The sequence below is a fragment of the Schistocerca nitens genome, chromosome 1 (assembly GCF_023898315.1).
Source record: "Schistocerca nitens isolate TAMUIC-IGC-003100 chromosome 1, iqSchNite1.1, whole genome shotgun sequence".
NCBI classification, from domain to species: Eukaryota; Metazoa; Arthropoda; class Insecta; order Orthoptera; family Acrididae; genus Schistocerca; species Schistocerca nitens.
The window spans coordinates 161499846-161519475 of record NC_064614.1 but is presented as its reverse complement, the minus strand read 5'-3'; the positions used below and the strand labels follow the sequence as shown (position 1 = coordinate 161519475).

General features: G+C 39.9%; 2 protein-coding genes across 3 annotated transcripts in view; one reads left to right on the top strand and one right to left on the bottom strand.

Moving 5' to 3' along the window:
- The window catches only part of LOC126233810 (ATP-dependent zinc metalloprotease YME1L-like), a 170289-nt gene extending 168431 nt beyond the window's left edge, over window positions 1–1858 (top strand). The window contains exon 11 of the mRNA XM_049942889.1: window positions 1703–1858. Within this exon, the coding sequence (XP_049798846.1) occupies window positions 1703–1858 (156 nt within the window). The remainder of the gene's footprint in view (window positions 1–1702) is intronic.
- The window catches only part of LOC126244178 (calcium-responsive transcription factor-like), a 142312-nt gene that overhangs the window by 59536 nt on the left and 63146 nt on the right, over window positions 1–19630 (bottom strand). The gene's annotated exons all lie outside the window — the stretch shown is intronic.

The window sequence follows — 19630 nt, the reverse complement described above, 5'->3', positions numbered from 1 at the left end:
AAAGTGTAATTACAGTGAATAAATAGTGAGACAGATAAAATTAATGTATATTAAGGCCAGCTGGGTGTCGAAAATCCAGGATACAGGCAGAGGGTGTATACTAGCAATTCGAACTACCCTGGTTCAGAGCATACTCTAAAACATGGCACCTTGGTGCCTGTTTCAGCACACGCATCATCTGGATTCTTCCCCCAGACACCAGTTTCTCAAAACTCCACAGGTGGGAAATAGCACTGCAACATGTCCTTGGTTTTCGCCACCCACCTGGACTTAATTTACATTAAATTCTTCTGTCTCAGCATTTCTTCACTGTAACTACTCTTTGCTTCACTCCATTTTAGTTTCCTACATCTTCCACCTCTGTTGTGTACAATGCACTTAGCTTTTCACTCTTATTAACTCATGCATGATGTTTAAGCAGTAATCTCTGTCTGCATTTTACCTTGCCTTTCACCTTCAAGTTCTCAGGATTTCAACTCTCATCCAATGCAGTCCCCAATAATAATTCTTTCCTTCTCATCCCATGTGATAAGCCTCCTCTGACCCACAGTTCTGGGTGACATTCCCAACATCTACCCCTTTTCCTAGACTTCTCCAATGCTTTTCCTCCACCCCTCTTCCTTCCCCTTCAGTCCTTCTGCCTGAAGAAGGAGCCACTGGCTCTGAAAGCTTGCCAGTTATAACCATCTTTTTTTGTGTGTTCTGCTGCTGCTTGGTGAGTATATAATATATAATGAGCCCCTAAATTTCCTCTGTGTAGTTGCTTTTTTGTTGAGTTTGTATAATATACAGGGTGACAATCACTGAACTATATGGAAAAAAAAGTAAATTGGTTACAAACTATGGCATGCACACAGTTTATTCAACATCTAAACATCACTACAGATATTCAGATCTAGGATATGACATGTTCAATATGGAGGCCATCATTGGCAATGATATGGTGCAGATGAAGAGCAAAATTCCGCATGACCCGCTGAAGTGTTGGAGCATCGATGCTGCCAATGACCTCCTGAATGGCTGTTTTCAGCTCAGCAATGATTTTGCAGTTATTGCTGTACACCTTGGATTTAATATAGCCTGACCAAAAGTCGTTGCAATTGTTCAGATCTGGAGAATATGGCAGCCAACTGGGGCCCATCCCAGTGGCCTCTGGGTATCCCATAGCCAGAATGTGGTCCCGAAACTGCTCCTCCAGGACATCAACCACTCTTCTACTTCAGTGGAAATGAGCCCCATCTTGGATGAACCACATATTGTTGAAATCAAGGTCACTTTGGATAGTGGGGATAAAATCATCTTCCAAAACCTTCACCTATCTTTCAGTAGTCACCATGCCATCAAGGAATATCGCACTGATTATTTTGCAACTGGACATTGCACACCACGCAGTCATCCGTTGAGGGTGAAGAGACTTCTCGATCGCAAAATGCATATTCTCAGTCCCTCAAATGTGCCAATTTTGCTTATTGACCAACCCATCTAAATGAAAGTGAGCTTCATCACTAAACCGAACTATACTAATTCCCATCATGCCCCATGACCAACTGTACAGTTAGAAGGTCCTGACACAAACTGTTCAGAAGTTATGACGATTTTATTTCATATAGTTCAGTAATTGTCACCATAAATAATGTGCTTGGTTTTCATTGCAGGCAAGTTTATTCCATTACTGAAAATTGTTCTATATTTTTTTTAACAGGAATCATATGAACGTGCAAAGAGCATTCTCAAAGCTCATCACAGTGAGCACAAATTACTGGCAGAAGCTTTGCTGAAGTATGAGACACTTAATGCTGAAGATATTAAAGAAATAATAAAGAGCAAAGATACAGCAAGCACAAGTCGGTCTGTATGATAGTGATGTCAATCTGTGTAGACTTATGAATAAATTTCCTTCATAATAAAGAAACCACACTGTAAATTGAAATAGTTTTCCAGTTGTGGAGAGGATGTGATATTGGACCTTGTTATATGTAATTTAATTTTCCATGAGAGACCACAGCAACAGACTTTCATTTTAAAGTAATTTCTACAATTAATTTATTTCTACAATTAATTTATCATATCCACTGTCCATTATCCTGCAGTTGTGATTTATTTTTGTTAAAGGTGAGGCTTCTAATTTACATCACTGTTTTTCATTACAATGCTTCCCATTGTCAGGAATTACCATTTAAAATAATTTATGCAAAGAAATGGTATGTTTTTGAAGCAAATTGAATTCTGAACTGTTGTTGTTTTAGATGATCAGTGAAATTCATTCTCTTTACAACTTGCGTATCATTTGCAACATTATTATGAAAAGGAAAGTTGTTGCTCACCATATAGCAGAGATGCTGAGTCGCATATAGGCACAACAAAAGGACTCACACAATTATAGCTTTCGGCCATTAAGGCCATCATCAACAATAGACAGACATACACACACACACACACACACACACACACACACACACACACCAATGCAAATGCAACTCACACACATAGCGTTGTGTGTGTGTGTGTGTCTCACACACATAGCGTTGTGTGTGTGTGTGTGTGTGTGTGTGTGTGTGTGTGTGTGTGTGTGTGTGTGTGTGTGTGTGTGTGTCCACACATGTCTGTCTATTGTTGACGAACGCCTTAACAGCTAAATGCTATAATTGTGAGAGTCTTTTTGTTGTGTCTGTCTGCAATTCAGCATAGCCATTATATGATGAGTAGCAACTTTCCTTCTTATAATATTCCATTGTTTGCAGATCATTTGTGTTGCACTTGTAATTTTAATACTATTCTGCCCATATATTTGTGAGAATATATGGGAAAATATAGAGAGCAAAGGCATTTATTGTTTAGTATGAAGATACGACGGGACATGTGTACACTGTATATGAGCATGTATCAGATTGTGAGTGTCAAAGATACTCTCCTCATGGTAACTCAACCACTGACCAACGAGTCTCATTATCTTGCAGTTGCATTATCAGTGGTGAGGTCCTCACCAAGCTCCACCCCCCCCCCCCCTCCCGCTCCCTCCCCCAAGCACTATGGAGCACTGGGATAGGTCATCAGAGCTCACAGCTGTTGACATCATATTCGCACAGGAGTATTTACCTATGCAACTGTGCCCTGCTATGCAGGACATGGCTGTGCCATTTCTTAGTGAGAGAGTGGAAAAAGTACATGATGTTGTGATCCTTACTGTATCTGAATACAGATATTGGTGGAGGTAGGGCAGAAGTTGTTAGCGGCAGCCATAGAAGAATTGATGGTCTGTATTGAGATTGTCATGTTGCAGTGGGGAATACGGGGCCGTTAAGGCAACAAGGCAGTGGGTGCAGTGACATCCAACTTTGTTTGCATACTTGGAAGCAGTCATTGTGTCCTAGAAACCTTGATGGTTAGGAACCCACCAGCTAAGAATCTTGATGTAATTGTGGCTGGGTTGTCTCTAGCCATGAGGGAACTGTCTGCAAATAAATCCCATGTCAACCTGTCATTTGTATTGCCTCTTGACTGCACAGTCTGGTGTAGTATTGATTTTATGCACTGTTTCGTGTCAAATACCTCTCTGTTTGAAACATCACGTGTGAATCCTGAGGGGTACGGGGCTTCACACAGAGGATGTGTGCACACTGTAAGAAAAATTCATTATAGTGATCTGAGTCTGTGGTGGAACAGGTGTTGCAATCTGCCTCAGCTATATGTGTGTGTGTGTGTGTGTGTCTGCTTCTGATGCTATGATGGTTACTGTCTTGTTCATGTGGGTTATGTAGCAAGATTACTGTGGGTTAGTGCCCTCAGAAGGTGGCAGTGTATAAAGTGGCGAACTACCAGTGATAGTGGGTACAGATTATCTGTTACCAGTTTGCAAATCTGGGGAGTGATGAATGTAATGGAGGAAATCTGTGCCAAAAACCAGTTTTTTAACATCAGCGACCAAAAACTGCCATATAAATTAGTCACATAGACTGAGGTCTATGATGTGTGTTGCACTTCCATAAAATTTGATAGGAGAATCGTTTGTGACATGTAGTTGGATGACCAGTGTGGTAAGCTCCAATAGTGGGTTCTCACCGAGGTTGGTGCTTGCTTCCATCAGTGCCAATCGGTACTGATTAGTTAAGTGATGTAGCACATAAGAATCTACAACTGTCACTTAGAGCTAGAGCAGAAGTAGTTTGGTCCACATCTCCGAGTTACTGGCATCGTCATTGTGTACTGCCATCCAGATTGCATCCTACATTTGCGTCGTTTCGTGGCATGGAGTAGTTGCATGTCCACATTCTGAAGTGAGCATGGAACCAACACAGCTGCAGTCACATCAGACTTCCTGTATGCAGAATGTTATTGTTTGTCTTGGGTGTACTTGGCACGGCTGAAGGTCAGTAGCCTCACATGGGGGTAGTGATGTCACTCACATGAATGTACAGAGCCCCTCAGATCACACCGGTTGGTAGCAGCTACAGGCAGCATGTCATACTGGGAATGTGGCAATTGCTGTTTGGCACATCTGTGTATTGTTGTTGGTGCAGGACTGCAAAAAGTCTGTCAGCTAAGACTAAATTACATTCCATCACTTTGTTTTTGTGCAAGATCACTGCCATTCGTATCTGTGAGGGCAGTCAGATGAGCTGTAGTATCCAAAGCAAAGCATATTGTCTGATATGAGCAATGAGGTGATAGATGTACAAAGGTGTTTCCATAGCTGGGATGGTGTTCTGTTGTGAATGTGTTCTCATAGGTCACCAGTTGCAACAGTTGCTCCAGTGCCCTTGCAAACCAGTGATGTAACACATCTTTGGCCACCAGGCTGAGGTGCTAGTATGACATCGCTGTTGAGGTGTTTGTGCTCTCCTATGCTCCTTAACATGATGATGAACTTGGAAAATGCTGTGGCTCTGTTCAATGAAGTCAATGGCTGCAAACCATGTGTCCAGGCATTCCAGTAGAAATGACAGTAGTTTGGGAAGAAAGTTTTGTTGTGCACATTCTCCACAAAAATATTATTGTTAATGTGCTGTGACATGTGGTACGAAGGAGGTGGTGGATGAAATTCCTGAGACCACATCTGGCGTGGATTGATTTGTTGGTGTGAAGAAGCATTGAACTTATCTCTAGAATCAACAAAGAGTTTGAAACTCATTACACATTCCTGGTGAACAAGTGCATTGTTGTTGTAGTTAATGCTAGGATGCAATAGACTGTCATTTTCACCTTTTGCACATAACATAGGTTGATCCAGGCAGTGAAACACATTATGTGAAGCATCATGAGAGTCACTTTTTGGAATCTGTTGGCCACAAGAATGGCAATGGTGAATCGGCTTGAAATGCAACCACCTATCACGGTCACTAGAAATGGATATTCAATCTGCAATTTCTTAAAGTTCGTGATCTGGGTGTGTATCTCTTCATTGCAAATATCTTCATATATAAGAAACTTATATGCTCTCCATAAGGTCAGGATAGACTCATCTCTATTAATCAGTTCTACTAAATGATATGGCTGAAGTGAGAATGTGCTTAATAATGTGTTTATTTGCTCCACAAAGATGACATAATATTGATTCTGTGAAACTTGAGACAATACTAGCCAACCAGATCTACCACCACTGGTCCTTGCAAACATTTGAACAATTGAAATAAAAATACACTCATTGTTTAGAACAGTAATTATGAAGTTTGCGATTCAAAGTTAGTTGGTTTTCAAAAACAAGTTACAGAATTTGGATTTATAATCTGTTACAAACTTTTCTTAATAATAAACATACTGAAATATTATAGTTGTAATTGTCAAATATGTCAGATAAATTGTCATAATAATATCTGATTTATAAACTTTAATAAATTCTTAAATACAGGTTTGATTTTGATAGTAATGTGAATCGTGTATCTTAATATTTATCTGAATCATTAGTACAATCAGATTTCTATGTTAAATTTTTTAAAATAAAAGCTTCAATATTTGTTTGCATTTGTAACACAAATTTTTGGATAGAAACTAAATTTCATCACAATTTGCTATCTTCCATTATTATTTAGTTCCTGGTAATTCAGTGTCATTAATTCAGTCAACTAATATTATTACAATGTGTGCTTATTAAGTTTCATAAGTTTGTGTCTACGTCTGATATACTATGTGTATAGCGCTATTCACTATGTGTCTGTTACTGTACACACACAAACCCAAAGTATCGCACATAAGAATTATGGGCAAGACTTTGCCATAGTACACATGCACCAGAACAGGAGTGTGTTAGTTTTGGTGTCTGCACTTGTTTGTGTTGTGAATTGGTGGCGAGAATTATCATTATGCATGTAACATAAACATACTAAGCAAAGAACAATTTAAACAATTATGCAAACACTGATTTTACATAAATTATTAAAGATTACTCTGTTTTACAAATGTATTTTCTCCAGGTTCTTTCTCTTCTCCACAGAATGATTAATGCAATGGAAATTCATTTTCACCAGGTCCTCAGAGGCATCTCATTTCTCCTTGAGTCTATTTTGAAATGTTTTGTTTTTTCTCTCAAATAAAAACCAACCTCTATCATCAACAGCCCAGTCAGAACACAACTACAGATAGTTTATAAAATTAACTTTCGATGCATGATTAAATTTTACAACTTTGAATAGCATACAAATAAAATTTAAATATCTCAGGGGCAGATGTGGAATCTCACCACAATCTATTGGTTATTAACTGTAGATTAAAACTGAAGAAACTGCAAAAAGGTGGGAATTTAAGGAGATGGGACCTGGATAAACTGAAAGAATCAGAGGTTGCACAGAGTTTCAGAGAGAGCGTAAGGGAACAATTGACAGGAATGGGGGAAAGAAATACAGTAGAAGAAGAATGGGTAGCTTTGAGAGATGAAGTAGTGAAGGCAGCAGAGGATCTAGTAGGTAAAAAGACGAGGGCTAGTAGAAATCCTTGGGTAACAGAAGAAATATTGAATTTAATTGATGAAAGAAGAAAATACGGTATAAAAATGCAGTAAATGAAGCAGGCAAAAAGGAATACAAATGTCTCAAAAATGAGATCGAGAGGAAGTGCAAAATGGCTAAGCAGGGATGGCTAGAGGACAAATGTAAGGATGTAGAGGCTTGTCTCACTAGGGGTAAGATAGATACTGCCTACAGGAAAATTAAAGAGACCTTTGGAGAAAAGAGAACCAGTTGTATGAATATCAAGAGCTCAGATGGAAACCCAGTTCTAAGCAAAGAAGGGAAAGCAGAAATGTGGAAGGAGTATATAGAGGGTCTATACAAGGGGGATGTACTTGAGGACAATATTATGGAAATGGAAGAGGATTTAGATGAAGATGAAATGGGAGATATGATACTGCGTGAAGAGTTTGACAGAGCACTGAAAGACCTGAGTCGAAACAAGGCCCCGGGAGTAGATAACATTCCATTAGAACTACTGACGGCCTTGGGAGAGTCAGTCCTAACAAAACTCTACCATCTGGTGAGCAAGATGTATGAGACAGTGAAATACCCTCAGACTTCAAGAAGAATATAATAATTCCAATCCCAAAGAAAGCAGGTGCTGACAGACTTGAAAATTACCGAACAATCAGTTTAATAAGTCACGGATGCAAAATACTAACGCGAATTCTTTACAGACAAATGGAAAAACTGGTAGAAGCCGACCTCGGGGAAGATCAGTTTGGATTCCGTAGAAATATTGGAACACGTTAGGCAATACTGACCCTACGACTTATCTTAGAAGCTACATTAAGGAAAGGCAAACCTACGTTTCTAGCATTTGTAGACTTAGAGAAAGCTTTTGACAATGTTGACTGGAATACTCTCTTTCAAATTCTGAAGTTGGCAGGGGTAAAATACAGGGAGCGAAAGGCTATTTACAATTTGTACAGAAACCAGATGGCAGTTACAAGAGTCGAAGGACATGAAAGGGAAGCAGTGGTTGGGAAGGGAGTGAGACAGGGTTGTAGACTATCCCTGATGTTATTCAATCTGTATATTGAGCAAGCAGTAAAGGAAACAAAAGAAAAATTCGGAGTAGGTATTAAAGTTCATGGAGAAGAAATAAAAACTTTGAGGTTCGCCGATGACATTGTAATTCTGTCAGAGACAGCAAAGGACTTGGAAGAGCAGTTGAACGGAATGGACAGTGTCATGAAAGGAGGGTATGAGATGAACATCAACAAAAGCAAAACGAGGATAATGGAATGTAGTCGAGTTAACTCGGGTGATGCTGAGGGAATTAGATTAGGAAGTGAGACACTTAAAATAATAAAGGAGTTTTGTTATTTAGGGAGCAAAATAACTGATGATGGTCGAAGTAGAGTGGATATCAAATGTAGACTGGCAATGGCAAGGAAAGCGTTTCTGAAGATGAGAAATTTGTTAACATCTAGTATAGATTTAAGTGTCAGGAAGTCGTTTCTGAAAGTATTGGTATGGAGTGTAGCCATGTATGGAAGTGAAACATGGACGATAAATAGTTTGGACAAGAAGAGAATAGAAGCTTTCGAAATGTGGTGCTACAGAAGAATGCTGAAGATTAGATGGGTAGATCATATAACTAATGAGGAGGTATTGAATAGAATTGGGGAGAAGAGAAGTTTGTGGCACAACTTGACTAGAAGAAGGGATCGGTTGGTAGGACATGTTCTGAGGCATCAAGGGATCACCAATTTAGTATTGGAGGGCAGTGTGGAGGGTAAAAATCGTAGAGGGAGACAAAGAGATGAATAAAATAAACAGATTCAGAAGGATGTACGCTGCAGTAGGTACTGGGAGATGAAGAAGCTTGCACAGGATAGAATAGCATGGAGAGCTGCATCAAACCAGTCTCAGGACTGAAGACCACAACAACAACTTATCTGACATACAACTGGGAGAGTGGTGTGCTGACCACGTGTCTCTCCATATCCTCATCCAGCGACACCTGTGGGCTGAGGATGACACAGTGGCTGGTCGGTACCGTGGCCTTCCAAGGCCTGTTCAGTTCAGACAGAGTTTAGTTTAGTATATATATTCTTAACATCAAAAAAGATAAGAAAACTCCTAAAATCATGCCCTGAAATGAGGTCCATTCTGTATGAGATTTTGCCCACCACTTCTAGAACAGATTTTCATCATCATCCAAATCAGACCCTGTTCTCCCTCTGCACCCTTCTCCCTATCCTATGGTTCCTACCCATGTGGCCATTCCCGCTGCAAGACTTGCCCTATTCATCCTCGTAGCACCACCTGTACCAGCCCTGCAACTGATAAAGCTTATACTATCAAAGGGAGAGCCACATGTAAAATTACATCTCATATATTAGCTGTTATGTAAATACAGTTCAACATTTTACGTCAGCCTGACTGCCAGCAAGTTATCAGTTAGGATGGATGGCCATAAGCAGGGGGTGTTTACTGGCAACACACAGAGTATACTCTGCAACATGACAGTCATGACCTCAGTGCCAGTTACACCACATGTGCCATTTGGATTCTTCCCCCAGACCCCAGTTTCTCAGAACTCCACAAGTGGGAACTGGCACTACAACATGTCCTTGGCTCTCACCACCCACCTGGCCTTAATTTACATTAATTTTTTCAGTTTCAGCATTTCTTCACGGAAATAATTCCTTTCTTTACTCCCTATTAGTTTTCTACGTCTTGCATTTACTGACCAGTCTATCTTTTGCCATCCCCCTCCCACCTCTATCACATACAATGCACTTATCTTTCTGCTCTTATTAACTCATGCATGATGTCTTAGCAGTAATCTCTGTGTTGCATTTTATCCTATCTCCCACTTTTAAGCTCTTAGGTTTTTAAATCTTGTCTGATGCAGTCCCCAACAATCAGTCTCTCTTTCTCATCTGCCCGCTAAGTCTCCCCTGACCCAGTGTTCTAGGTGACTTTCCTGAACTATACACCTTTTCATGAATTTCATAAGTCCTTTTCTTTCACCCCTCTTCCTTCCCCTTCAACCCTTCTGCCAGAACAAGAAGCCACTGGCTCCAAACATTTACAAAATTTGAATAACTTTCATATGTGTGTTCTGCTGGTGCTGCTTGATGAGTACATTTTTTATCTATGCAATAACAATACACTCTTAACACTAGAGTATTTTGCTCTAGCAATGGGGATGCTTACACGTCATGTGAAGACAAAGTTTACCACGTACCGTGTGATGCCACTGATTTCGGTGGCATGAAGATTTCCAATTAATCCGGCATCTGTAGAACAGTGCAGATGCCGCAATTCCCAGGAAAAACAGCAAGATTGGTGGCTCATCATGTAAAAAAAGGCTAAAAGTGTGTGGTAAAAGGTATTCTGTGTGTGTGAAATGCAACTTCTGATTGCACAAAAAGTGCACGAAAATATCCTTAAAATTCGTCGATGACAGTGTTCAATGGTCACGTCTAATTTGTTTACATGATGAAAATACATTGCTACCTTCGGAAGTGAAAACAAAAGATGTCATCAACAAAGGACTGCAAAACAAAATTAACACTCTAAAATTAGAACTAATATTACGCAAGAAAGAAAATACTGATAGGAAGAATCGTAAAATATGCAGTTGCGTGAATCGTGAAAGTGAAAAACATAACCTCAAGATAACGTGAAGTGATAGGTCTTTCAAAAATCCAAATCTGTCCAGAGATAGAGACAAAGCAAAAAATGCATCTATAGTGGCTTTGGAGCAAGTCCAATGTGAAAACAAAGGTTTTGGCAAATGTAGTGACATTTCACAAGATTCCACAAATGCATCTAAATCAGTTTATAATGACATAGGCCTGCAGTTAAACAGCACAAACCCAGAAAATAAATACCAGTGGTAGAGTGTTACTTACAAGAAAAAGAAAATTAAGCCTCGAAGTAACGTTTCTGTGAATAGGAAAGAAGAATTTCTCTTCATAGGAGACTCCTTACTTACAAATATCGTTATGCCAGATTCAAAAATTGACTTGCATCCAGGCATTAGGCTGGATCATCTGAACTACCATTTAAAAAACATAACTACTAACCAAAATGGTGTCAAAGTGAAATACAATTTCAAGGGCGTATTCATGCATGTTGGGACAAACTCTGTTTGACACAGCAGTGAGGCCGAAATCATTAGTGAATCTGGAAACTTGATTCGTACTGCCAAATCTTTGTATATTAATTCAGGACTGGTAATGAGTGGTATTTTTCACAGGAGATCATGAGTGACTCTTACAGAAATACGATAAACAATGGAATTAAGGACCAGTGTGATAAGCTTGGCATGGTATTTATAAACACAAACAAATTTATAAGCAACAAATGTCTGGGTATAGGTGGTGTACATCTTAATAGGCTAGGCTCAGTGACTCTGAGCAAAATGTTTTTGGGCATTTGCAAAATCATCAATAATCAGGGAAACGTAAAGTGTGGAAGGGACGTTAAAACAAAAGAATCAACTGAAAATAAAAAATATAGATGTATTCCAACAAATGATTTACTAAAAAGCATTCAAAACAGCGATAAACATTTTCTAATGCATTGCAATATAAACAGTAAAGCCTCAGATTTTTGTAACCCAAGACACTCTAAAATTGATGAACTCCAAGTTTTACTTTCAGAATGTTCAAATTCAGAAATTGTTTGTTTAAATAAACATTGACTGACAAAAGACAGTATAGGGATTCTAAACAAAACTGAACATTTAACAGTTACCAGTAGTTTTTGTAGGGGTAACAGATCTCATGGGGGCTGCTGCATCCTTCTAAATGACTCAAATAAATTTTAAAGAGAGAACTGAGTGCAATTGTTTGAATGAAGAAGGTAATTTTGAAAGCTGTGCTGTGGAGCTAATTGATACAAATACTGTAATTGTATCTCTGTACCAGAATTCCTGGAAGTGCTGTAGCAAAATTCTTTTTATCCAAACAATGTTTATTAAAAAGACAGAAAGAAAAAAACTGTAATTGCAGCACACTAGTATAAATGTATTAAAGAATAATAATGACACTGTAAATTTCTGTAACTTAATGCAGAAGTATGCTTTTAATTTAAATTTTACTGAATGTTCTAGAAGAAATACACACTCTGAAACATGTATTGACAATATTCTAACAAAGTATCAGTTTGAGGATGTGATTATTGTGATGATAGATAAGAGCCTGATTTTTGGTCAAGAGACAGTCAGTCCATGGCCAAGTTTCTGACGAGTAACTTGTGCTGGTTAGAACAACAACAATGCTTCAAACTGACTGTGGAATAAGTGTTAAGCAATTAGGCCATGTGTAAGAACAGTGACAGTGTCTGCTCCATATGTACCTGATTATTCTTCAAGAATTGTGCATTTTGGGGTTAGGTTTTACTGCTTGTAGATGTTCAACAAGATACTATAGTAGCAGTATGTGGAGTTTTGTCTGTTTTGTCTGCTAACTATTAATGAGGCTTATCGAAGGTTAAATAATAGTGCACTAGCCATATAACTGCATAATATTGGGGATTGTGCAAAGTGAAAATTAAAGTACTGCGAAACGCAACTGTGCACCTGTCGGCTGCATGATTTACAGTAGTGTGTGTCAGAATCCACAACCCATTTTTCAGCCAGTGTAGCAACGCAGTACATCGACACCGAGGACAACAATCATCAATTGACAAATAAACAAAAGCAGGTGGAACTGCCACACATGGTGCTCTTGTGAGTGAGGAATATTGTACGTGGCCACAATAGACAAGGCCTTGCGACTGTGAAAAGTGAATTCAACAGCAGTTTACAGTGAAGAGAAGATATGCTATGGCCAATCAGTGCTGGGGTTTCATAACGACGAAGGAGCAGCAGCCAATCAACGAGTGGGTTCTATGGAAGCAGCCATTGAGAACATGAGCAGCCCAGCACGCCAGTGGACACAGCTGTTCATGATAAACGAGATGCTTCGCTGAGAGAATTACAACACGCAGCAGGCAAAAAAGCGAGATGACAACAGCAACCGAAGATGAGGGATTAAAAACAAGGTTTTTCATTGCAAAAGCTGTTTTGTATTAAGTGATACATAATGAGTGACTTTAACAAAAAAGACAGTTTGATTGAGAACAAATCTGTAGAGGTTAAGTTTTTAAGTGAACAGAAAGATGTAAGTGTGACTGGTTCTGTAGCCAATTATAAATCAAACGTGAGTGTAACTTTGAAGGATGGGGACGAAAGTCCTACTGTAAAGAGCGAAATGGATGAAAACAGTATTGAAGCGGATGAGGTCGTTAAGGTTAAGGAAGAAGAATCTAGTAGCAAAAGTCGACAAGGGAAAAAGGTTATGGCAGACAGAAATGTGGAAGTGATGTTAAGGCAAATGATGAGTAATATGGAAAGTAGTATGAATAGTACAGAAAGTAATATGAATAGGATGGAAAGTAGTGTGAAAGAAGACATCAGTAGTGTGAAAAAAGACATTAGCAGGGTGGAAAACAAAACTGATAGCATTAGAACTGATATGGTTAGCTTAAAGAATGAGCTGAAGAAAGAAATTAAAAGAGAGGTTCAGGTAGGCAACTCTAATCTTTCAGAATTAAACAACAGGATTGAGGCAGTAGCTAAGGATTGTGATGAAAAGATAAAGGAAGTAGAGCAGAATACTGATGAAAAATTAACATTGATGAGTAGTAAATGTGTCGAAGAAAGTAAAAGCTTTGTGATGACTATAGTAGGAACGTGGAGGTTTCCGAGAAACAATGTGCTGAAAGTAGAGTTAAACTCGAGAACCAAATCAGTCACATTGGAAATGATTTAGAGACAAAGGTAGAAACCAAGTATGCAGTAGTGGTAGAGGAAAAACTGGTAAAAGTAAATAAAAATGTAGATTCAAAATTGACAGAAATAGAGAAAAAAGTGGAAAAGGATGCTGGATGGAAATGACCTGCTTCGGAACAGGGCGAGAGACAGGCGCGGCAGACATAGGCAGTGCTGTGGCAGCGGCAGGCGGTTGAGCGACCGGAAACGGGGATCCCCGCAAGTGAGGAGGGGGGGGGGAGGGGGGAGGTTTGAGAACGCCACCCACGTGGAAACTATCTGATGCCTGTAGTGCATGTGGCGGGCCACTGAGGCGAGGTAAGATATCCATGTTACGCGAAATACTGAATTGTGCATGTAAATTAGACACAACTGGAACACCACATGAACGGAACAGATCCAGCACGGTTTGTAGTGATGGCAGTATTGCACATGGGCCGACAGTAACTGACGTAGCATGCTGGTGGGTGGTTAAACACGTATTCGAATGGAGATCACTTTGTTCTTGAAACACTCGATTTGAAGAGACACAATTCGAAATATTGTTTAGTTCACATTTCACTGTTGGATGTGCATAATCCGGTGACGCGAAGCATGAGTCCAATGTTCGCTCTAAGGGTGTAGTTGTCGACCGTTGAAAACTAATGAGGTTAGCACACATCATTGGTTGAGAATGCAAATCACTGTGCGTAAATGATGAATACGCCATTGGTGAAGAAACGACAAAACTTGGTGAGTGGAGTTGTGCTTCCACATCTTCGAACAAGGCATTGTTTGGTGTGGTCATTGCATAGTGCATATAACCTGTTGCATAAACACCGGCGTGGAAGATGTGAAACACGAACGAATTGCGAGGTCACCACTATGGGGATGGCATCGGTAATCGGGATGTAGAAAACTTAATTCCCATATATGTCATAGCTCGTATATATTTACACTTGACACTGCATCCATACAGAATGAAGTATAACAAAGAACTGTCTAAAGTAAAGTTAAGAAGGAGGCACGAGAGAGCACTTAGAGTTCACAGATATTAAGTTTCATGGTCGATACAAACTATTGACGCCACACTGTGTATGAAATTTAGCTAACATATTGAATTTTTCTTTAGACTTGGGTTGAGGTCTCTGTCTGTCACCAAATGCAAGAAAACTGATCTGATGTGGCACCCTCATTTGCAATCACACTGTGCCAGCGATAAAGTCGGAATGAAATAGCCACAACATTACTCAAATTTCACACACAGTTTGAGATACTGAAATGAGATTTTGGCAAATGATGGCACACAAAGGTGAGAGTATTTCACCAAGTGGTTATTATGCAAAACTTCATTATCTACCATGTTATTCCACAAACGTGCTCTACTGCGGCTGTCAGAGAGACGATAAATTCATCAGACGCTTCCATCCCGTGGGAACACAGTGAATAAGCACAAACTTTGGGCTTTTTTTTTATTGTTGTTGTGGTCTTCAGTCCTGAGACTGGTTTGATGCAGCTCTCCATGCTACCCTATCCTGTGCAAGCTTCTTCATCTCCCAGTACGTACTGCAACCTACATCCTTCTGAATCTGCTTAGTGTATTCATCTCTTGGTCTCCCTCTATGATTTTTACCCTCCACACTGCCCTCCAATGCTAAATTTGTGATCCCTTGATGCCTCAGAACATGTCCTACCAACCGGTCCCTTCTTCTGGTCAAGTTGTGCCACATACTCCTCTTCTCCCCAATTCTATTCAATACTTCATCATTAGTTATGTGATCTACCCATCTAATCTTCAGCATTCTTCTGTAGCACCACATTTCGAAATCTTCTATTCTCTTCTTGTCCAAACTATTTATCGTCCATGTTTCACTTCCATACATGGCTACACTCCATACAAATACTTTCAGAAACGACTTCCTGACACTTAAATTTATACTCAATGTTAACAAATTTCTCTTCTTCAGAAACGCTTTCCTTGCCATTGCCAGTCTACATTTTATATCTTCTCTACTTCAACCATCATCAGTTATTTTGCTCCCCAAATAGCAAAACTCCTTTACTATTTTAAGTGTCTCACTTTCTAATCTAATTCCCTCAGCATCACCCGACTTAATTCAAACCACATTCCATTATCCTCGTTTTGCTTTTGTTGATGTTCATCTTATATCCTCCTTTCAAGACACTGTCCATTGGGTTCAACTGCTCTTCCAAGTCCTTTGCTGTCTCTGATAGAATTACAATGTCATTGTTGAACCTCAAAGTTTTTATTTCTTCTCCATGGATTTTAATACCTACTCCGAATTTTTCTTTTGTTTCTTTTACTGCTTGCTCAATATACAGATTGAATAACATCGGGGGGAGGCTACAACCCTGTCTCACTCCCTTCCCAACTACTGCTTCCCTTTCATGACCCTCGACTCTTATAACTGCCATCTGGTTTCTGTACAAATTGTAAATAGCCTTTCGCTCCCTGTATTTTACCCCAGCCACCTTCAGAATTTGAAAGAGAGTATTCCAGTTAACGTTGTCAAAAGCTTTCTCTAAGTCTACAAATGCTAGAAATGTAGGTTTGGCTTTCCTCAATCTTTCTTCTAAGATAAGTTGTAAGGTCAGTATTGCCTCACGTGTTCCAACATTTCTACGGAATCCAAACTGATCTTCCCCGAGGTCGGCTTCTACCAGTTCTTCCATTTGTTTGTAAAGAATTTGCGTTAGTATTTTGCATCCGTGACTTATTAAACTGACAGTTCGGTAATTTTCACATCTGTCAACACCTGCTTTCTTTGGGATTGGAATTATTATATTCTTCTTGAAGTCTGAGGGTATTTCGCTTGTCTCATACATCTTGCTCACCAGATGGTAGAGTTTTGTCAGGACTGGATCTCCCAAGGTCGTCAGTAGTTCTAATGGAATGTTGTCTACTCCCGGGACCTTGTTTCGACTCAGGTCTTTCAGTGCTCTGTCAAACACTTCACGCAGTATCATATCTCCCATTTCATCTTCATCTACATCCTCTTCCATTTCCATAATATTGTCCTCAAGTACACCGCCCTTGTATAGACCCTCTATATACTCCTTCCACATTTCGGCTTTCCCTTCTTTGCTTAGAACTGGGTTTCCATCTGAGCTCTTGATATTCATACAACTGGTTCTCTTTTCTCCAAAGGTCTCTTTAATTATCCTGTAGGCAGTATCTTACCCCTAGTGAGATAAGCCTCTACATCCTTACATTTGTCCTCTAGCCATGCCTGCTTAGCCATTTTGCACTTCCTGTCGATCTAATTTTTGAGACATCTGTATTCCTTTTTGCCTGCTTCATTTACTGCATTTTTATATTTTCTCCTTTCATCAATTAAATTCAATATTTCTTCTGTTACCCAAGGATTTCTACTAGCCCTCGTCTTTTTACCTACTTGATCCTCTGCTGCCTTCAATACTTCATCCATCAGAGCTACCCATTCGTCATCTACTGTACTTCTTTCCCCCATTCCTGTCAATTGTTCCCTTTGCTCTCCCTGAAACTCTGTACAACCTCTGGTTCTTTCAGTTTATCCAGGTCCCATCTCCTTAAATTCCCACCTTTTTGCAGTTTCTTCAGTTTTAATCTACAATTCATAACCAATAGATTGTGGTCGGAGTCCACATCTGCCCCTGGAAATGTCTTACAATTTAAAACCTGGTTCCTAAATCTCTGTCTTACCATTATATAATCTATCTAATACCTTCTAGTATCTCCAGGATTCTTCCATGTATACAACCTTCTTTTATGATTCTTGAACCAAGTGTTAGCTATGATTAAGTTATGCTCTGTGCAAAACTCTACTAGGCGGCTTCCTCTTTCATTTCTTAGCCCCAATCAATATTCACCTACTATGTTTCCTTCTCTCCCTTTTCCTACTCTCGAATTCCAGTCACCCATGACTATTAAATTTCCGTCTCCCTTCACTACCTGAATAATTTCTTTTATCTCATCATAAATTTCTTCAATTTCTTCATCATCTGCAGAGCTAGTTGGCATATAAACTTGTACTACTGTAGTAGGCATGGGCTTCGTGTCTATTTTGGCCACAATAATGCGTTCACTATGCTATTTGTAGTAGCTTACCCGCACTGCTATTTTTTTATTCATTATTAAACCTACTCCTGCAATACCCCTATTTGATTTTGTGTTTATAACCCTGTATTCACCTGACCAAAAGTCTTGTTCCTCCTGCCACCGAACTTCACTAATTCCCACTATATCTAACTTTAACCTATCCACTTCCCTTTTTAAATTTTCTAATCTACCTGCCCGGTTAAGGGATCTGACGTTCCACGCTCCAATCCGTAGAACGACAGTTTTCTTTTTCCTAATAATGACGTCCTCTTGAGTAGTCCCCGCCCGGAGATCCGAATGGGGGACTATTTTACCTCCGGAATATTTTACCCAAGAGGACACTATCATCATTTATCCATACAGTAAAGCTGCATGCCCTTGGGAAAAATTACGGTCGTAGTTTCCCCTTGCTTTCAGCCGTTTGCAGTACCAGCACAGCAAGGCCGTTTTGGTTAGTGTTAGAAGGCCAGATCAGTCAATCATCCAGACTGTTGCCCCTGCAACTACTGAAAAGGCTGCTGCCCCTCTTCAGGAACCACATGTTTGTCTGGCCTCTCAACAGATACCCCTCCGTTGTGGTTGCACCTACGGTACGGCCATCTGTATCGCTGAGGCACGCAAGCCTCCCCACCAACCGCAAGGTCCATGGTTCATGAAATGAAAAACCATATGAAATTTCCTTGACAGTAGAGACTTGGGAATATGTATCTCTTACAACAATTAAAAATTCAAATTATGCGGACAACTTACCGTACTCATTGCTTACGTTCATGGTACCAGTAACTACATGGCTAATGTAATGCTGTTACGTCTACAAATGACGTGTCACACAGGTTGCGTGATGTAATCTCCTTTATTCTTGGTTAGAGGGCAGATAGCATGATCCCAGGTTAACTGTTTTTGTCATTAAAAATCTTTAATATACGAGTACATAGAAAGAACAGCTGCAGTATAGTACAACAGATAACTGGTAAAAATACTCAAGGAGATGAACACGAATGACGCTTTTATCCAAAGACAGTAATTACCCTAAAGTCACCGTGATATAAGATGGTCCCCTGAGCATTGCAATAGACGGGACATGGTTCTCGATAGTGTGATCACCACAGAAGGCAACGCATGCTCTGCAACGTACTCCCATGCTGGTCACAAGTACTTCTTGTGGTAAGGTGTTCTATTCCTCCATCAGCGGGGTTGACAACTGCTGTATAGTCGATGATGCAGAAGGATGTGCTGCAATGTGTCTGCCCAATGCATCCCACACATCCTTGAGAATAAATCAGAGAAATGGCCAGGAAATTCCAATTGCCGAATATCCTCTCGTTCCATGAGCTCCTCCATGTGCGCAGAGTCACCCATAAAAACGAGGCCTGAGCCGTACGCACTCCTACAAAGATGCACATGAAGAAGGAGTACAGTATCACAATAACATTGTCTGGTGAGTGTACGTATTCAAAGATTTGGAAGTCAGTATGCCCATGCAACATTATGCCTCGCCACACCACAGCACCTGGACCACCCAAGCAATCGCGTTCGACAATGCTGGACGTACCCTCATATTATGAGAGATGAGAACACATATTGCACCCATGACCATGTCAAGCATGATCCCTTTGATGGTCCAGTTGTTATGACAGGAAGACATTATGTCGCTTGGACGTACTGATCTCGAAATCTTTGAGCGCAGTACATTCACCGGTCAGTGCTACTGTGACACTGTACTCCTTCCCTATGGATGCCTTTTCAGAGGTGGTACTGACTTCATTTTTATGCATGACACTGTGCAACCTCATCGAACAGTGCAGGTGGGCCAACTCTTAGAACTAGAGGACA